This window comes from Amphibalanus amphitrite, unplaced genomic scaffold, assembly GCF_019059575.1.
Source record: "Amphibalanus amphitrite isolate SeventyFive unplaced genomic scaffold, NRLGWU_Aamphi_draft 000714F_arrow, whole genome shotgun sequence".
Classification (NCBI taxonomy): Eukaryota; Metazoa; Arthropoda; class Thecostraca; order Balanomorpha; family Balanidae; genus Amphibalanus; species Amphibalanus amphitrite.
This window is the reverse complement of record NW_024882208.1, coordinates 329,671-347,883: the sequence shown is the minus strand read 5'-3', so window position 1 is coordinate 347,883 and position 18,213 is coordinate 329,671. Positions and strand designations below refer to the sequence as shown.

At 57.3% G+C, this 18,213-nt stretch overlaps 1 protein-coding gene across 1 annotated transcript; it reads left to right on the top strand.

Moving 5' to 3' along the window:
* Positions 1 to 391: 391 nt before the first annotated feature.
* On the top strand, positions 392 to 17,336 carry LOC122365083 (serine/arginine repetitive matrix protein 2-like). Its single transcript, XM_043335993.1, has 20 exons — positions 392 to 534; positions 3,424 to 3,683; positions 3,962 to 4,113; positions 4,277 to 4,361; positions 4,498 to 4,696; positions 4,945 to 5,364; positions 5,638 to 8,830; positions 9,039 to 10,903; positions 11,195 to 11,360; positions 11,642 to 11,993; positions 12,351 to 12,496; positions 12,808 to 12,918; positions 13,321 to 13,495; positions 13,766 to 13,875; positions 14,120 to 14,262; positions 14,634 to 14,790; positions 15,189 to 15,351; positions 15,601 to 15,719; positions 16,030 to 16,140; positions 16,458 to 17,336. Exons 2-20 carry the CDS (start codon positions 3,434 to 3,436, stop codon positions 16,557 to 16,559), a joined length of 8,019 nt encoding a protein of 2,672 aa, XP_043191928.1. The 5' UTR covers positions 392 to 534; positions 3,424 to 3,433; the 3' UTR covers positions 16,560 to 17,336.
* Positions 17,337 to 18,213: the final 877 nt, after the last annotated feature.

Genomic DNA, 18,213 nt, shown 5'->3' with positions numbered 1-18,213 from the left:
TTTTGTGAAGGGTACAGGCACTTTATATATAATTTTTTGACATCAATAAATAATTTTACAGCATCAACATTACTAAAACCTTGGAATGTTATTAAGTTTGATGCAGGACCTTTTCAAGATGTCACGTGATAAAACACAAATTTAATAGCTTCAATTATTTTATTTGGACATTAAGAGAAAGTATTTTCCTTCAATTTTTTACAATTTAAGAAAATTAAATTGAGTAAATTGCACAATTGATTGTATTACAATCAAAATATCAATATGTCTGTCATTGATCTGTGAGTCATATGAGATAAGAGCCAGGATAATGCCAGTGGCGCGTACTCTCTTGATACCGCGTCTCATACGTACCTGACGCATAGTGCCTGTGATTTTGGATCGGTGGTTGTTGTTTGTGTCTGAGTTTGTCATTTTCATGTCCGTGTTTGATGTGCTATGAATGGCGAGAATCGGTGTATTTTTATGAATAATACACTGACATCGGTTGTTTTCAGTGTATCTTCTGTTTACTGATCGCAAACATCATATAAGGTAATTAAAAAGGCAGGCTGCTTGACTTTCCAACCTGCTGCAGCTACAGCCACTTCACTTAAATCTATCAAAATCCAAGCTGAAGATTGTTATTGAAATAGCTTCACCTGAGATATTTATTGAGTTATTTTGTGGAATTCACCTTTTTCTCTCTTCACAGTTCACATCAGTGTTTCACTTTATCAAGCTGTTCTGATGGGTATTTTCATGGGCTGATGTGAGTGATGTCAATGTCCTGGTAAATATTTACTTTAGGTCCGCAATATTATTTCAACAAGAAAAAATGCACATTCTTACACTATTTGATGTCCTGAATTCAGATATGATGCTTAAATGCATCAAAAATGTAAAATAAGATACTAAAACCCCAGCACATTACACCGCACTGCTGCACAATATACACTGAAGAAAGCAAGCTTCCGCGACAAAAACGAAACATACAACGCTGCCCTATAAAAGAAAAAAAATGATGCGGATATTCATTAGTTTTCGACGTTATGAAAATGACGTCATAATACCAAAGCACAAGAAAACGGTGAATAAAAAAGAGAAAATATTTAGCAAAGGTAATAGAGCATGAGAAAATGATCAGAACATAACCAAACCTTACCTTACCTGACCTACTGATGTTTGCCTACTGGGGGAAAAGGAAAAAGTGACTTGCATGAATAGATTGCAAGCAATGGTAAGTCAAATATTTTTAGGTTAAGTGGTTATGCATCAGGCTTCAGGCCTTCGGCCTGAAGCCAGATACACAACCACTTAACCTAAAAATATTTGACTTACCATTGCCTGTAATCTCTCCTAAGGCATTGCCTTCGGCACTGCACCGCTCCGCCTCGATTATTTTGACGTCACTTTCCTTACAATTTATTATCATCCGTAATTTCGCTCAACCTTGGTTGGACCATTTGTAGCGGGTGCGCCGCACAGACGGTCTTTTGACACGTGCAGTTCCGGTCGGAGGTGGGGCCGCGGCCGTTGGTGGTGATACTGGTGATACTAGTGTACTGGTTCTTTTAAATTGGTTTCTAGAAGGAATAAGTATCAGAAATGAAATCAGGAGGTCTTAGAGTATCGTGTGAATGACTTTTAATTACCCCTCTGTTTTGCGGACCTAAAGTAAATAAATACCAATGTCCTTACCTAACCTACTGATAGTAAAACTCAACAAAAATGAAAAAGCAATATACTATTTAGTTAAGATAAATAAGCATCCTGATAAACATCTTCAACAAACATCACCAAATTGGAACACAGGTGAATGTCACCTTTTGCACCCTGCGCTCGAAATTGAGTAAATACCATGACATAATGTCACAAACCATATAATAACTTAGATTCTTATGATGCTTAACTCCCAAAAGCAGGTACACTAGAAGCAAAAATATTTGAATCTAATCCAACTCACCTAACTTAACCTAACAATTTAAATTAAACTACCTGGCTCAGAGTGTGACAAATATAAGTTATATATGTTTGGTGTGAAAAATATTGTTATAATATATACTTCAAATTTTTATATTCTTAAGGATTTGAATGTTATGTTGTATATCTTATTCTTATGTCATAACTGTATGTTTTATGTTGGGTACCTAATTTGTTTCAGTGAAATCAAGTGAACATATTTCTTGCCTCCCACAATAAGCAATTATCAGTTTTGTATGTAATCTGATCACCCAAGGAGTTATGCTTACATGTATTTTCTTTCTGAACATAGTTTTACAGTTAGAACTTATAGATTGCCTTACAAAAGAATGTGGCAATATTTGTATGATTCTCTAATATGTCCATTGAGGTGAAATGTGATGATTTCAAATGTTTAATTAATACCTATGCTGTAATTTACCTTGAGTTTCATATTATCCAATTCATTGCGGAAAAGTGACCAATTTGTTATGTATCCACCTCAAGCATAAATGCTGAAGATTTTGAAGTTGTGTTGCAATGTATGTAGAGAACAGCTCAATCAAATATTATTGATTGGCAACCCTTGATTGTTGCTTTCCAACTCATCATCACAATCAGCATGTAGTTGCCTTACTTTTGGTGACTGCAGCTTAGTGTGAGCCTGTGCTCCACTAATCCACTCATCCCCCTTGCCATGGACAGGCAAAGATCAATATCCTTAACGTTCTCCACTGTCACAGATCCCACCTCTGTGGCCCTCCCATGACCGTTCTCCCTGTGTCCCGCCAGGCGCGCGGACGTTCTCCACTGTCACAGATCCCACCTCTGTGGCCCTCCCATGACCGTTCTCCCTGTGTCCCGCCAGGCGCGCGGACGTTCTCCACTGTCACAGATCCCACCTCTGTGGCCCTCCCATGACCGTTCTCCCTGTGTCCCGCCAGGCGCGCGGACGTTCTCCACTGGCACAGATCCCACCTCTGTGGCCCTCCCATGACCGTTCTCCCTGTGTCCCGCCAGGCGCGCGGCCTAACGTTCTCCACTGTCACAGATCCCACCTCTGTGGCCCTCCCATGACCGTTCTCCCTGTGTCCACCAGGCGCGCGGACGTTCTCCACTGGCACAGATCCCACCTCTGTGGCCCTCCCATGACCGTTCTCCCTGTGTCCCGCCAGGCGCGCGGACGTTCTCCACTGGCACAGATCCCACCTCTGTGGCTCTCCCATGACCGTTCTCCCTGTGTCCGCCAGGCGCGCGGACGTTCTCCACTGGCACAGATCCCACCTCTGTGGCCCTCCCATGACCGTTCTCCCTGTGTCCCGCCAGACGCGCGGCCTAACGTTCTCCACTGGCACAGATCCCACCTCTGTGGCCCTCCCATGACCATTCTCCCTGTGTCCCGCCAGACCCGCGGACGTTCTCCACTGTCACAGATCCCACCTCTGTGGCCCTCCCATGACCGTTCTCCCTGTGTCCCGCCAGGCGCGCGGCCATGCCGCGCTCCAAGCGCGACACAGTGCGCGACCGCACGGCCAGCGCGCCGTCCCCAGAGTCGCCGCTGCTCAGCAAACGCAAGGTGTTCGCGCAGCGCAAGTTTGCGCAGGGCGTGGCCACGCCGTGCGCGGGCTCTGCGCCGCCGTCGCCGCCGGCGGCCTCCTCCCGACCGCCGTCGCCGGCGCCGCTGCCGCCCGACGGGCCGCTGCCCAAGACTGAGGACTTCATCACCTTCCTCTGCTTCAGAGGTAACCGGCGGCGTCGACAAGTGCGCTGATTCGGAGATTAGAAGTGGAATGTGGAACGTTTCGAAATTATCCCGGGGCCGAAAGCATCAGGAAGGGATAACGTTTTGTGTTGTGATTTGCGGCCTCCAGTATCCAATCGGGTTTCAAACTGAAAAAGTTGAACAGTATTTTTGAAGAAATAAGCTAGCGGTATATATTTCTTCCACAACACCCCCGACTTCTGAAGCTCATCCCATGCAGACCACCATATGATGTTAACCCCTCGTCGGCTCCCCCAGGCACGTCTCGATTACCGGCACACCTAGAGCGGTTCAACCACCCGCCTCTGCCGGGCAGCAGCGGCAGTCGGGCGGGGCGACCCGCCCGCTCCTCGGCGGCCGCTGGGCACGAGGGCTCGCCCGGCCGCGCCGGAGCCAACGCGCGCGCCAAGGTTAGTGTGCAGCGGGGGAGCGCAGTGGAATTGTTACTTCATAGACGTGATTTGCTTTCGATGTGGTTGCATTGAAATTTTACTACTGTCTTGTTCTTTATTTATGGGTGTGTAAACTGTAGAGTAGAGGTGATAATAATATTGAGGTTTTCCGGTGTTGCAGGATCAGAAGAGTGCTAATGGGATCCGCCAGAACGGGCACGTCAAAATGTCGGCGACAAAACCGCTCTTTCAGAAGCACAATAGTGGTGAGTATTGAGTACCCTTTCAACTAAACTGGAAGCTAACTTTATTCTTCTTCGTTTTTGCACACATGAACTAAACCTTGTTCACGGACTGATATGGCCTTAGCCGGCACATGAGCTCCCCGTGTTGCCGTTGCAGCGCTGCACAGCCGGTCGGCGCGCGACTCTCCCTCCTCCGTGTCCAGCTCGCGCTCGGAGAAGGTCGCGCCGGCGCTGAAGCGTGCCCAGGTGGTGCTCCGCAAACTCTCACACTCGAGCCTCATCGCCAAGAAGAAGTCGCAGTCGGCCAAGCTGCGGGCGCAGAAGGCGGTGGACAAGCAGGCGCGCATGCTGCAGAGGTGGGCTCAGAGGGGAGACTGTAGGGGTAGTTTGAGAGGACTGAGCTCGTCAATAGTTGTTCGACATTACGTAGGTATACTTTTGTTTATTTTGGCTCAACCAAAGCTAAGATATTCATTGTTCGCCGTTGTTGCATTAACCGTCCGTATGTTTTATTACTCCGAAGTCTGTGCCCCGAACAATGCACAGCTTCGCACTGGATTGAATCGGTGCACCCCGGTGACGCGTTGCATCTCTCCCGTCTCAGGCTGGTGGTATCGAGCAGCCTGCGCTACCCGTCCTCGGGACCGGCCATCAAACTGACCACGCTCAAACAGCAGCGGCCGTTCGCGCGGCTGACGCGGGCCCAGATCGCGCGCGGCGCCCGACAGCGACCGGCCGGCTCCGGCGCTCCGTCCCGGGCCCGGCCGGCCGGCGCCGAGACGTCCAAACCCCGACCGGGCGCCTCAGAGACATCCAAACCGCGGCCGGGCGCGCCGCCAGCCTCGGACGGCCGGCCGTCGAAGGCGGCGGCTGAGCGGTCGGCGGCGGCGGCGCAGGTCAGGTCCCGCCGGCCGGCGACCGACGCGGTGGCGAGGATCCGACAGAGGGCGCGACTGCGGCAGCAGATGGCGGGAAAAATGAGGAGGGAGGCGGACAGGAGGAAAGTACGCGCCGAGTCCGGCAGGTGAGCGTCCAGAGGACGGGATTCTACCAACGTGTTGTATACATACATGCTTTGAGTTGAGGGATGTTCGAATGTTTATAGGGTTGTCACAGCAATCGATTTTTTCTCTGAAGGATTTTCGCATTCTGTAAATCCAAACCGATTTTTTATGTCCTGAAGCTGCTGTAAAATGGCAGTGCCTCGATAATTTTCCGACTATCAAATATCTGTCACTTCTCGATCCTATATAAACTCCATTGTTATCAGAAGACTGACCGTTTTTCCCCGCCCCAGGTCGGGTCGGGAGGCACCCGGCAGACCGCCCGCCCTGCGCCGCTCCTGGATGAGCGCAGACTCCGGGCCTGGCCGGCGCAGCGACGACGACCCCTCGGACTCGGAGAGGAGCGAGCGCCGGACGGCCGGCGGCGACGCGCCCGCCCGGCCCAAGGTGGCGCTGGCCAGCCGCTCCAAGAGCAAGTTCTGGTTCTGGGTGGAGGAGCCCGTACCGCGCAGTGATGATGACGAGCCTCCGGCCGCCGAGCGGACCGCCAGTCCTCGCACGCTGCGGGACGGCCGCCGCGTACAACCGCTGGAGTCCTCTTCCTCCTCCGAGGAATCTGAGGAGGAGGATGAGGCGCCGCCGGCCGGGAGGACGCTCCGAGACGGTACCGTCCTCCCGCCGGCAGAGTCTGACTCGGACCGCACCCCGCCGGCCGAACAGAAAACACCGGCCGGCCGAACGGCAGGTCGACCGGCGGCCAAGAAGGCGAACAAGACGCCGGAGCCGGCCAGCAAACAGGCGAGAGAGGAGGCGCGGAAGGACGAGAGCAGCTCGGAAGAGGAGGAGAGAGCGCCGCCGAGGGGCAGGGAGAGGCGCGGCTGGCGGCAGGCGCGCCGGCCGGGCTCGGCCGCCGCGGGGAGGGACAGGACTCCGGTACCGGCCGCGGCCAGGGAGCGGCGGAGGGCGCGCCGGACGGCCGGCTCCAGCTCCTCGGAGAGTGAGACCGAGACGAGCCGCAGCACCACCCGGGAGGCCAGTCGCCAGCGAACGGCGCAGGCCAAGGCAAAGACCCGCCAGCCGGACAGTAAGGTGCCCAAAGACTCCCCGGGACCAGCCAAACAGTCTGGAGCGGAAGCGAAACCGGCTGTCAAGAAGAATAGTACGCCAGCGAGTAGAAGAAATAATGTCTCATCGGATGAATCTAGCAAAAAAGAGAAGGTAAATCCTCCGAAACGCGCTGTATCTAGTCAGAGGAAAAAGCCTGTCTCTAGTTCGGAAGATGAAAGTGAAGGCAAATCGAATCAAAAGGAAAAGCCGAAGACAGCTCGTGACGTTCGGCGCAGAACAGATCCCGGCTCTGTCAAAGGTGAATCCCCGAAACCGATTTCGGCGAAGAAGAGGCCGAACGGTCGGGCAGCGGTGCCCGCGGCGTCTCACTCGGAGCTGGAATCTCGGGATGGTAAGCCGGGCCGGTCCAAGCCCGCTGAATCGGAGGGGAGCAGCTCGGAGTCGAGCCGGGCGCCACCACCCCGGCGGGCGCCCCGCTCCGGCAGTGCCCGCGCGCCGCCGCCGCCGCGCCGCCCGCCGTCCTCCAGCTCTGAGGAGGAGCCGGCGGCGCGGCGCCCGCTGCGGGCGGGAGCAGGGACGGGGCGCCGCCGCTCGTGGGAGACGCCGCCGCCGCCGCCGCCGGCCGACGCTGCCAGCTCGGACAGCGAGCAGTCGGGACGGGTGACCCGCTCCCGGCGGCCCGAGTCGCTGCCGATCGCCGGCGCCGTCCGGAAGCGGGCGTTCGTGCCGGGCCGGCACGGCTGGGAGGACAGCAGCAGCGGCACGGAGGAGCGGCCGGCCAGCCGTCGCCGCGCGCCGGCGCATACCTCCAGCAGCGAGGAGCGCGCCTCGCCGCCGCCACCTCCGTCCGCCGACAAACCGCGCCGCACACTCCGGAAGCGCAGCGAGGCGTTCTTCTCGTACGACATTATCGATACGGACACGGACGATGATCTGATCAGCGTGATCAGACCTCGGTCCCGGCAGCCGGCCAGACCCAGTGACGCCGAGCGGTCCACTCCGAACACCGCGCCGGCGGTGTCCAGTACCGCGGGCAGCAGCGCGCCCCGCGCCGCCTCCGCCGAGCGGAGACCCACCGTGGAGAGACGGGAGGCGTCCTCGACCGCGGTGGAGGCAGGCGCCGGCACGGCCACCCCGCCGCCGGGAGCCAAGAGCGGTCTGAAGAGGGAGTCGTCGGTCACACGGCACTCAACCGACCGCGAGTCAAGCGATCGGACCCAGAAGAAGCGACCTCGGCCCTCATCGCCGTCCAGTAGCGCACGGCACACGCCGACTAAGAAAAAGAGCGTCTCGTCGAAATCGACAGACGGTTCGTTCCTGTCCAAACTGAAGGAGTCAGCGCAGCGGAGGATCAGTCGTCTGACCCAGCGGCGGGGCGGAGCGGCTCGCTCCGGCGGCTCGCTGGCCGACTCCCGGCCGGCCATGGGCGTGTACGAGTTCGATTCGGACGAGAACCTCTCCTCGCTCACATCCCTGCGCCAGTCGAGCGACGCCGTGAAGACCGTCTCGGAGGCGACGTCGACGAGCGAGGACAAGCCGCCGGCGGCGCCCGAGCGCTCCACCTGCACCATCGCCATCCAGGTCAACATGGACGAGGAGGTGCCGCCCGCGGACGTCTCCTCGGGCACGCAGACCCAGGCGGCGGCGGCGCAGCAAACAGACTGCTCCGTGCAGAGTCAGACCGAGGAGCCGACGGCGGCGGCAGCGGAGTCCAGCGCCGGCGGGTTGTCACCGCAGCCGGCCCGGGGAGGGTCGGGGGCGCCACAGCGGCCGCCGTCCGGCGGACAGGGACGGCCCGGGCCGCCGGAGGGCGCTGCCGAGGGATCGACCCAGTCGCCGGCCCAGCGGCGGGACCCGCCGTCAGAGTCTCCGGCTGTCTCCCAGCCGCCGGTACAGGCGGTGGTGACGGCTCCGAGTCAACCTCAGACGACTCAGACAGCGGCAGAGTCTTCCGTCCAGCCGGCGACTCAGCCCCCAGCTCAGTTAGTGACTCAGCCTCCCGTCCAGTCAACAGCTCAGCGTCCTGTCCAGCCTGCTGCCCAGGCTACACTTCAGCCCGCCGTGCAGCCCATCGCCCAGCCTCTGGTACACTCTCTGGCGCAGCCCCCGGTCCACTCTCTGGCGCAGCCCCCGGTCCACTCTCTGGCACAGCCGCTGGCCCAGCGCGCCAGCCAGCCGCTGGCGGCCTCTGCCGTCTCCCAGCCGCTGTTGGCGGCCGCGCCGCGTCTCATCATGCCGGTGTCTCTGCTGCGGCCTCCGTACCCGGTGGGAGGCGGTGAGGTGGGCGGCCGGCCGCTGCAGCTGGTGTCGGTGACGGCGCCTCGCTGCAGCGTGCAGCCGCCGCCCGGCCTGGTCCAGCACCAGCTGCAGCCGCCGCAGCCGCAGCCGACGGCGGCGCCACAGCCGCGCTTCCAGCAGGTGAGGGGATATGTGATGGTTGAGACCGTAAGTGAGGTTCTTTTAACGTTCCTAAAGCTGAATGAAGTCTTTGGCGATCGCTGCATCATTGGGTCGGCTATTACACTCTCCAGTAATAATCATTTTTTCTGAATGTAACGTTTTGCTGAATTATTTCATCCCACCTGTGTATTCCGTTTGTGTGACACGCCGCCGCCTCCTCTGCCAGGTGCAGTACCAGCTGGGCGCAGCCGGTCTGTTCGCCGCCGGCTCTCTGGCCAGCGGCTCGTACGGCGCCGGCCAGTACCCGCTGCTGCAGACTCCGCCGGCCGGCAAACGGCCACTGGCGCCCGCCACCTGGTCCGCCGGAGCCGCCTCCTCGGCCCCCGCGCCCGCCGACCGACTCGCGCCCATCAAACCCGTCCACCCGCACGGCGGCTCGGTGGCCGACTGGCGGCGGAGCGCCGACGCCGCCACCAGCGCGGCGGCGCGGTTCGCCTCGCGCGTGCCGCCGCCGGGCCTGATCCGTCTGCCGGCGAGCAGCGCGGCGCCTCCACTGCACTACCCGCTGCCCTACTCTGGCCCGCTGCTGGCCGGCGCGTCTCCGTTCGCGCCGCGACTGGCGCTGCTGGGCGCTTCTCAGCTGCACGGCACCGGTGTGGCGGTGCTGAGTGCGCCGCCGGCCCGGCTCGAGCCGCCGCCGCCGCCGCTGCCGCTGCCGCGCGTCCCCACGCCGCTCACCTCTCCGGTCGACAGCAAGGCGGCGGTGCGCGCCCAGCTCAGGCAGGCAGCGGCGTTCGCTCCGGCCCCGGCGGTGGCCGGCAGGGCGGACGGCGGCGCCGGCTCGCCGGCCGACGTCAAGGTTCCGCTGCCAGTGGTGCCGCCCGCGCCCGGGAGGGTCCCGGTGGCGCCCGTGCCGATGGCGCCGTCCAGGGACCGCTCGGTGCCGGGCCGGTCAGCTGCCGGTGCCGCGGGCCCGCTCGGCCCCGCTCCCTGGTCACCGGCCCACTCGGCCCGCTCGCTGGCGGTGACGACCCGACCCACCTCGGCGCCGACCGTCACTAGCTCCGCGGCGGCCACGGCTCCCTCCTCACGGCCGGCCAGCGCCACGCCGTCCCGGTCAGCCAACGTGGTATCCCCGGCGGCGGCGCGGTCCCTGGCGGCGGCGGCGGGGGCTCCGGCTCACCCTCTGCCCGTACCACCGGCGTCCCGCGCACTACCGGTACAGATCTCTGCTGTACCGCCCCGGGTACCTCCCCCAGCGCCGGTCTCAGCCCCCGCTCCGGCGCCGTCCGTCCCCGTCCCCGTCCCCACTCATCGTCCCCCTCAGGCCGCCGTCCCTGTCCAACCAGCGGTCCCGGCGGCGCCGGTCCGTGGATCAGCCGCGGGCGCGGCCCAGACACTAGCGTTAGCCGCTCCACCGCGGACTCCCGCCCGGCCTGCAGCGACTACGGAGAAGCCAAGTGCCAGCACCGTCACCGCGGGACCCTTGCCACCGGTTTCAGAGGTACGAGCCCAGCCCTCCGTCCCGTCTCAGAAGGTCCCCGCCGCTCCAGCTGCGACTGCGGCGCCGTCTCCTGCCGTGGTACCGCCTCTGACGAGCAGTTCAGGAGCCACCAGTACTGCGGCGGCGGTGGAGACTGCAGGCAGCGGAAAAACGGAGAGCCGACCGCAGAAACGACCCGCTGAGAAGACGCCGTCTTCCAAGACAGCTCCGTCCGCCAAGAAGGCTGCATCAGTGTCAGCCGCGACCGCTAGTCCAGCAACCTCAACCTCATCAGAGACCCCCTCCACACCCGCTGCCACAAAACCCACACCCAAACCCTCATCCAAATCCTCCGACCGACCCACACCAGTTCCCAAACCCTCTCCCAAGTCCAGTCCGGCCGGCCGGCCTCCTACCTCCGCCGCGCGCGGTAAGAAGAAGACCGGTGACGAGGCGGCCTCGTCGTCCTCGGATGCGGAGCGGCTCTCGGCGGCGTCTCCAATGTCGCCGGCGGCACGCGGGAGGCGCCGGTTCGACCGCGAGGAGGACTCTGGCAGGGAGTCGACGCCGCAGAGCAGGAGGTCCTCGCAGAGCCCCGCGCCAGCCAAGTGAGTGAGATCGTCACACGAAGGAAGAGGTGATGTTTGTAACTTGCTTGCTATTCTTGCTTTTTTCAGTAATACTTGGCTCCACTCGTGCAGTATTTATTGATTATTTAAATTCCATTAGTTGACACACATGTCCTGCTATGACTCTAAGTGCACAAATTAGTCCAATTCCTCTTCCACAAACCAACCATATTTCTCATGTAGCCTCCGTTGACGGTCTCGAGCTCGCCAGTGAACTGCTCTAACTGTCCCCATGTCTCACCTGACCCTCTCTCCCTTCCCGTACGTCAGGCGGGCGCGGAAGGTGTCCACGATGGAGCTGGGCGTGCTCCAGGAGGTGCCCGTGTTCCGTCCCACCGAGAAGGAGTTCTCCGACCCGCTCCGCTACATCGAGAAAATCAGACCCGAGGCCGAACAGTACGGGCTCTGCCGCGTGGTGCCGCCGCCAGGATTCAAGGTATTAGACTTCGTGAAACATTTACTGTCTGGGGTGTGGGCTGAGGGCTCGTTTCTTCAGTTGGATGGTTTGAAAGCTTTTAATGGGGACTGGTTGTTCATTTTAATAGCATGGATCGCCGCCTCTAGAGGAAGGTACTTCACGTATGCCACACAGACCACAGGAAACTGATATTGGTGGTGGCCTGGCATTTAGTCAACTAGGACCTGAGTGTCTCGATGTTTGTTTGTTGACTGCTCCCTACCGTATTCTAAGCGCGTCCTCTGCCCGCCTTTCCCCAGCCCGAATGCCGCGTGGACGACGACATGCGTTTCGTGGCGTACAACCACTACGTGCACAAGGTGTTCCGCCGGTGGGGGCCCAACTTCCGCGAGCTGCTGGCCATCCGGCGGTACCTGGAGCAGCAGCAGATCGACATGGACGACCTGCCGCTGGTGGGCGGCATGGAGATCGACCTGCCGGGCCTCTACCACACCGTGCAGAGACTCGGAGGGCTCAACGACGTGATCGCCGGCCGACGCTGGCCGGCCGTGGCCGATCTGATCCACATGCCCAAGTGCGCGCAGGACCGGGCGGTCAAACTGGAGCAGATCTACCTCAAGTACCTGGTCGGGTACACCATGCTCACGGAAGGTAAGAAAGCGGAGGAACGATCTAGGAAGGTGGGAGGTAGCGTGACAACTTGGTCGATGTTGGAGGTCGGGTGAAGTTAGTAGTGTAACAGCATAGGGCTAGTTGTCGCTACACACAAAAAAAAAATAAAGTAGAAAAATAAAAGGCTGTCTTGATTCGTGTGCGAAAACCAGAAGACGAAAATTAATTTTGCCTCAGAATATTACTTGAGAACATTCATCGTGATATGAATGCTTATAGCATTTAATAACTAGCCTGCTCACGTCTTAAACTCCCTCCTTCGTGACAGCAAACAATGTCTCGCAATGAACGTTCTATAATAACAGCAACGCTTTCCATGCCACCCCATATTCTCAGACGAGAGGAAGCGCCTGCGCACGGAGGTGGAGACGGACTGGCACCGGCGCGAGCAGCAGGCCCGCTGCCGGCAGCTGCAGACCGACGACGAGGACGAACAGGACAGTGACGAGGATGACGACGACGCCGCAGAGTGCATCGTCAAGGTACGGGAGAGGGAATCGGGGGCGGGCCTGGGATTCGGAGACGGGTCAAATGTGTGGGCATATATCGGCGTCGTAAGTGCTTATGATATCATGGGGGCAATGTGTAAAGGTTATCTTTTTTCGTGGTTGGTATCTAGACAGGGTGCTGCTTTTCTGCTGGCTGTGGGTGCCTATCTCATATCTGGTTTATGTTTATGCCTTATGTGCTGTGTGTTTTACATGCCCAGCTGAGTTAATATGTGAATTGTGCTAGATATCGTGGTTGTGTCGCATTACTGACAGGTAATTGTCTTCCCGTTCGTATTCCGCAGGGTAAAACGGTCAGCCTGGGCGCCTTCTACCGCGTGGCGAGGAACACCGCCTCGCTGCTGTTCAAGCAGAGTGACCCGAAACCGGAACTGGTCGAGGATGAGTACTGGAAGGTATGTGGACCATCACACAGATTGAGTAACATCGGCAGAGAGTTCAATGGTCGGATGTAACCCGTGGATCAGTGACCGTAATCTGTCAAATGAAAACTTTTACTCGTAATTTTGCGGTCGTATTGAGCTTTCCCTGTCAGTTCTCCTAGATCCATTCAAATGTTGCCCACACTCGGCTCTGGCTGACTGCTGTCAATCAGTCTCAACACGCTGCGGAGCTTGTCATATTATTTAGAGCCTGTCGGTAACTGACTAGTTTGCCAGTCGCCTGTCACAACCTGTCATCGTCCTGTCAGAATCTGTCACCACCTGGCTAAACCCTGCTATCTGTCAACCATACCGATAACTCTACCGTATCTTCCACCAGCGCTCAACTAACCCCGACCCTCCCCATCCGCTCAGGTGGTGAACGAGCGGGACCGGCACATCTGCGTGTACTCGGGCAGCGTCGACTGCGGCGCGCAGAGCTACGGCTTCGTCTGTGACAAAAAGTCGCAGACCTCGCGGCTCGCCTGGAACCTGAAGGTGCTCAGCAACAACCCGGGGTCGATCCTGCGCTCCATGGGACAGGTCATGGGTGAGTCTCCTTATAGACAAAGTTTTGGTTCTTACTGAAGTTCAATGGGTTTCCGGTGCTAGGCTTATATGCTGCTGCTGTTGCTGCTTTATTTTCATGAGAATGAACTATTACAGCTGCTCGAAACCTCTCCCTCGAACGCCAGAAATAATGGCTCATCAGTAATGCATCATAGTTCGTGTAAGTGATTAATTACTTGTTCGCTCCTCGAAAGTCCCACATTTCCCAGACTGACCACTGAGCAACTGATCGTGTTTTATCCCCCTGCAGGTGTGACTGTACCGACTGTGCACATGTCGATGGCGTTCACCACCGGCTGCTGGTACTCGGACCCGCACTCGCTGCCCTGGATAGAGTACCTCCACACCGGGGCGTCAAAGGTTGGTAAACTCACATCCCCAAATATGTGCGCAGCTTAGAAGAGGCATCAGTGAAGTAACCATTTCCGGCTGGCAATGCAATAAAACATGTGCCATGACAGTATCTCCTCAACTTCGTACTAGTCGCTGCTGTATAGGTCGACAGTACCACTCCATGGAATGGCGCCGTTTATTCAACACTGGTGTCTTTTCTCGCCCCAGCCGTCTCAGGCCTAGACTGACATCGCTTCCCCCGCTGTTCCAGGTGTGGTACTCTGTGCCGGCCTCGGGCGGCGAGGCGCTGCGCCGGGAGCTCACCGAACTGATGCCCGGATACCTGCGACAGCACCCCGTGTGGCTACCCTCCGATACGGCCATGGTGCCGCCCGACCTGCTGGCTGATAGGGGGTACGTACTGACACTCTGACACCGAGACTGACACTGACACGACCGCCCGACCTGCTGGCTGACCGGGGGTACGTACTGCGACACTGGCACCTCACACGTGATACTCGACACATGACGTGTGAAAGTGACACAGCGACTTATGACACGACCGGTGTCTACCGACAGAAAGGTGTGCACTCGGTACTCTGTACGTACGATGTCAAAGGGCCTTGATTTGTATCTGTCCGTCGTCCCCGTGTCCCCTCAGCGCTCCGGTACCACCGACCCATCATCACTGCCCTGTCCCCGCTCCCCCCACCCTTGGCGTGCCGGTGGCTGACTGTTTTTGTCCCTCACCTGCCGCCCTGACCTGACCCCGCTCGGTCCCGCAGCGTTCCTGTGGCTCGCGCCGTGCAGCAGCCGGGCGAGTTTGTCGTCTCGTTCCCCCGCGCCTTCACGGCCTCGGTCGGCACCGGCTACACGCTCTCCGAGTCGGTGTTCTTCGCCACGCCCGACTGGCTCGCCTCCGCCACTGACGTCTACGATAAGGTGCGTGATTGAAATGAGAAACCGTTAGTGTCCCCTGTCCCCTGTCACAGAGGAACGGAGATCGACCCAGTGGAAGTGGGGATGGTAGGATTCGTGGGATATTATGACGGTGAATACCCAGATGCTGATAGATCATTGCGTTTTACGTTAGAAGGTATAAATTTGTGTGTGAAAGGAGCTTCTTGGTAGGTGGGATAGCAGATCCGAGTTGTGTAAAGGCTCAGTTAGTTGTTTGAATGGAAGTGCGTTTTTCCTCTTGGTTCCATTTAGCACTGCATCAGAGAGTTTTAGTCTATTGGTAATATGTTTCCATGCCGCTGCGATGATTTGATGGCGTCTCAGATCTCACTCAGCAGGATGCAGTGATAAAACCCTCTCTCCCGCCCGTCCACCCGCAGCTGAAGTTGAGCGGCGAGCCGGGCGTGTTCTCGCTGGACCGGCTGGTGCTGGGCGTCTGCTCTGACCCGCGCGCTTCGCTCGAGGCCCTGGCCCGCTGTCAGCCGCTGCTGCTCGACCTGCAGCGGCAGCAGCACGAGCAGCAACAGCGACTCCAGCAGCTCGGTACGGACGGAGGGCGAACAGAGGCGTAATGGGGGATGGGAGGGTGGAAGGGGTCCTTGTGTTATCAATTATCATGAGTTGGGCTAGCTATATCAAACATTATTGTTCAGTTGATTGGTGATGTCAGCTGATCCCATGCTTTGTGCGTCTGTTTTATAGGACATTTTCTTGCTCGGTATATGTTAACGCTAAACGACTTTGAACCCGTTGCGTGATCAGACGGTAGTATTTATTCTCTCCCGGTTTCAGGCATCACCGACCCGGTGAAGATATCGGCCAAGAAGGGGGGCCGGTCGCGCAAGTCGGCGGCGCTCGAGGAGGACGACAAGGAGTGCGACGTCTGTAGGAGGACGCTCTACTCCGCCATGGTGAGTCTGCGCGGCACTGTGACTCTTGGATTGACTCTGACTGTGGGGGACTTGGCTGTGATGTGTCTGCTCCGCTCTCCGTCTCTTTGACTAGGTATTGAAATACGCTCGATTCAGCAGACGGCCCTAAAACTCCTCTTTTTCGACCTAGATCGACTCTGATCTGGCTGTGGGACAGGAATTGACTTTTCCCTAATTTTCTTTCAACCGTGTTTCACCGGCGGTTTGTTATTAATCTTCAGCCTTGCTGACCGAACGCTGATCTCTGTAATACCCTCTGACCCTGCACTGACCTCTGACCCGTCGGCAGGTCGATAACCCCTCCGAGAGCGTGGTCTACTGTCTGGAGGATGCCGCCGAGCTGCTCAGAAAGCCCGGCTCCAAACTCGAGGGGCTCAAACTTCAGCTCATGTATTCTCAGGTGAGCATTGATAAGTGTGGCGGACTAAGCTGGTGCATCTCTGCCCTATAACTTTAAGGATTTCTTTTGGTTATATGTCGCGGTATTTTGCTGTGTAGATGTAGCAAGGTACTCGCCGTGGATTAGCATAATCTCTCGAAAATGAAATACGATAAAAAGCTTAGGTATGTGGCTTCGGACCGTACACTGAGCAGTGAGCATGCAATTCTCGCATAAGGACGATAAAACGAAGCATTGTATGTTTTTTTTTTCATTTCGAATGTTTTGTATGCATTCGTCATTGTTTTTGGCAATAACCGAGTGCCGTTCGATTTCAGAGCGATTTCGAGGAGCTCATTCATCAGGTGGACGAACGGATCGCCGAGCTCGGATCGAAACAGAGCTCGGCCAAAAAGAAACAGAAAAAGTCGGCGGCCTGAGCAGCTGCTGCGGCGCCGGCGCCTGGTGATGATCTCAGGGGATAGAGGTGGGCCAGTACCGGCCGCCAGAGCCGCCGGTACTGCAGCCGCCGCCGCGTTACGAGTACTTAGTTGGGTCGCTGCACCGCCGACCTGTACAAACCAACGACGCATGCTAGTGTTTTAGTGCGTATATTAAGTTGTGTGACAATAATTACGCGGGCATTATTTTCGATTGTCCGAATTTTCCAGCCAAACCAGTGAGCTGTCGATTTGAGCTGTTTTTATGTCGAGTCTCGTCTTTTTTAAGATTGTGTGGAAATCGTGTTTGGTAATTGGCACTGGACAGTTCATTGCTGCGTGTTTCTTATATTCTTATTATGTCGGGCGGGGCTCGCGGCTGTCTCGCCATGTTGTAATGCGCGGAGGTCCGGGGATATCGAGGGTTGTCGGTTGCGGAGAGTGCCCCCGACCGGCGGGGCCCCGACTCTCACAGTTCGAACAGGAACTGACGGAGAATCAGAGAGAGAATGTGTGCTTTCATCGATAGGCCTGCTGAGCGCTGTCTGGCCGCTGCGTTGGTGAGAGGTCTGTGTTGGCTCCCGGCGTCTCGCGTGTCCCTCTGTCTATCCCCCCTCTACCTGTGCCCCTCTGTGCCCGTTGAGCCGCTGTTCGGACCCCTCCCCCCGCCCCGCCCCGCTCTTCGCTGGGAGGGCTAGGTGACGCGGTCCCTGCCGGCGGCGGTGACGCGCGAGACTGTCTTTCCCGGTCGGAGAACAATATATAGCGTAGACTATATGCCCCGTGTGTGTGCATGACGTAGGGGGGGGGGGGGGACTGCAGCAGCTCGCGGGAATGGTCGACTTTATAACTGATGTTTTGTGGTTAGTTCACGGCCATCACGGCTCGTTTGAGCTTGCTGCATGGACAAGAGCTTGCGCTCTGACCATAAAGTAAAAATGGAGTTACGAATACGAAGGCCATGGTTTACTTTGAACCATAATGAAAACTTCCCTTTTTAATTATACGATACATTTGTGTAGAGCGAGGGACTTTTCACGTGCGCATATGCAACGAGGATATTCACATTATCATGCCGGGCTCTTGGGAAATTATTTCATCGTTTATTTATAATGCGTATTCGAGGGACTGGAGGCGCGCTCTGTTGTTATCTGTTGCAGTGACAACGTGCATTATATAACTTCACTAAACGCTCCGATATTAATTTAGCTCAAAGCCGCGTGTAATTTGGAATGTAGCTACACCCAACACCTTGCATCTAACCCATTGATGAGTTGAACGGTGAACAGTGAGATGAAGATCTGAGAATTAGCCATCCCGGACCCAGGACCGGCAGATCGAATAGGCCGTGAAGCTGGGCGTGGCAGCAGCAAGTTGGACGATCTCCAGGTCACTGGAGGTCACCGAGAGAGAGGTGTAAGCAAAGAACGAAAATGCGTTATCTTTCCCTCTCCCTCTCTCTCTCTCTCTCTCTCTCCCTCTCCCTCTCCCTGCTCTCTCTCTCCCTCTCCCTCTCTCTCTCTCTCCCTCTCCCTGCTCTCTCGGTCGGCGGCCGTCGCCCTCGACATGATTGAGCTGTATGGCTGCCGGCCCCCCGGGGTCCGCCGGGCCGCGGGGGGCCGGCCGCCCCGCCGGGAGGGGAGGGAGGGGAGGG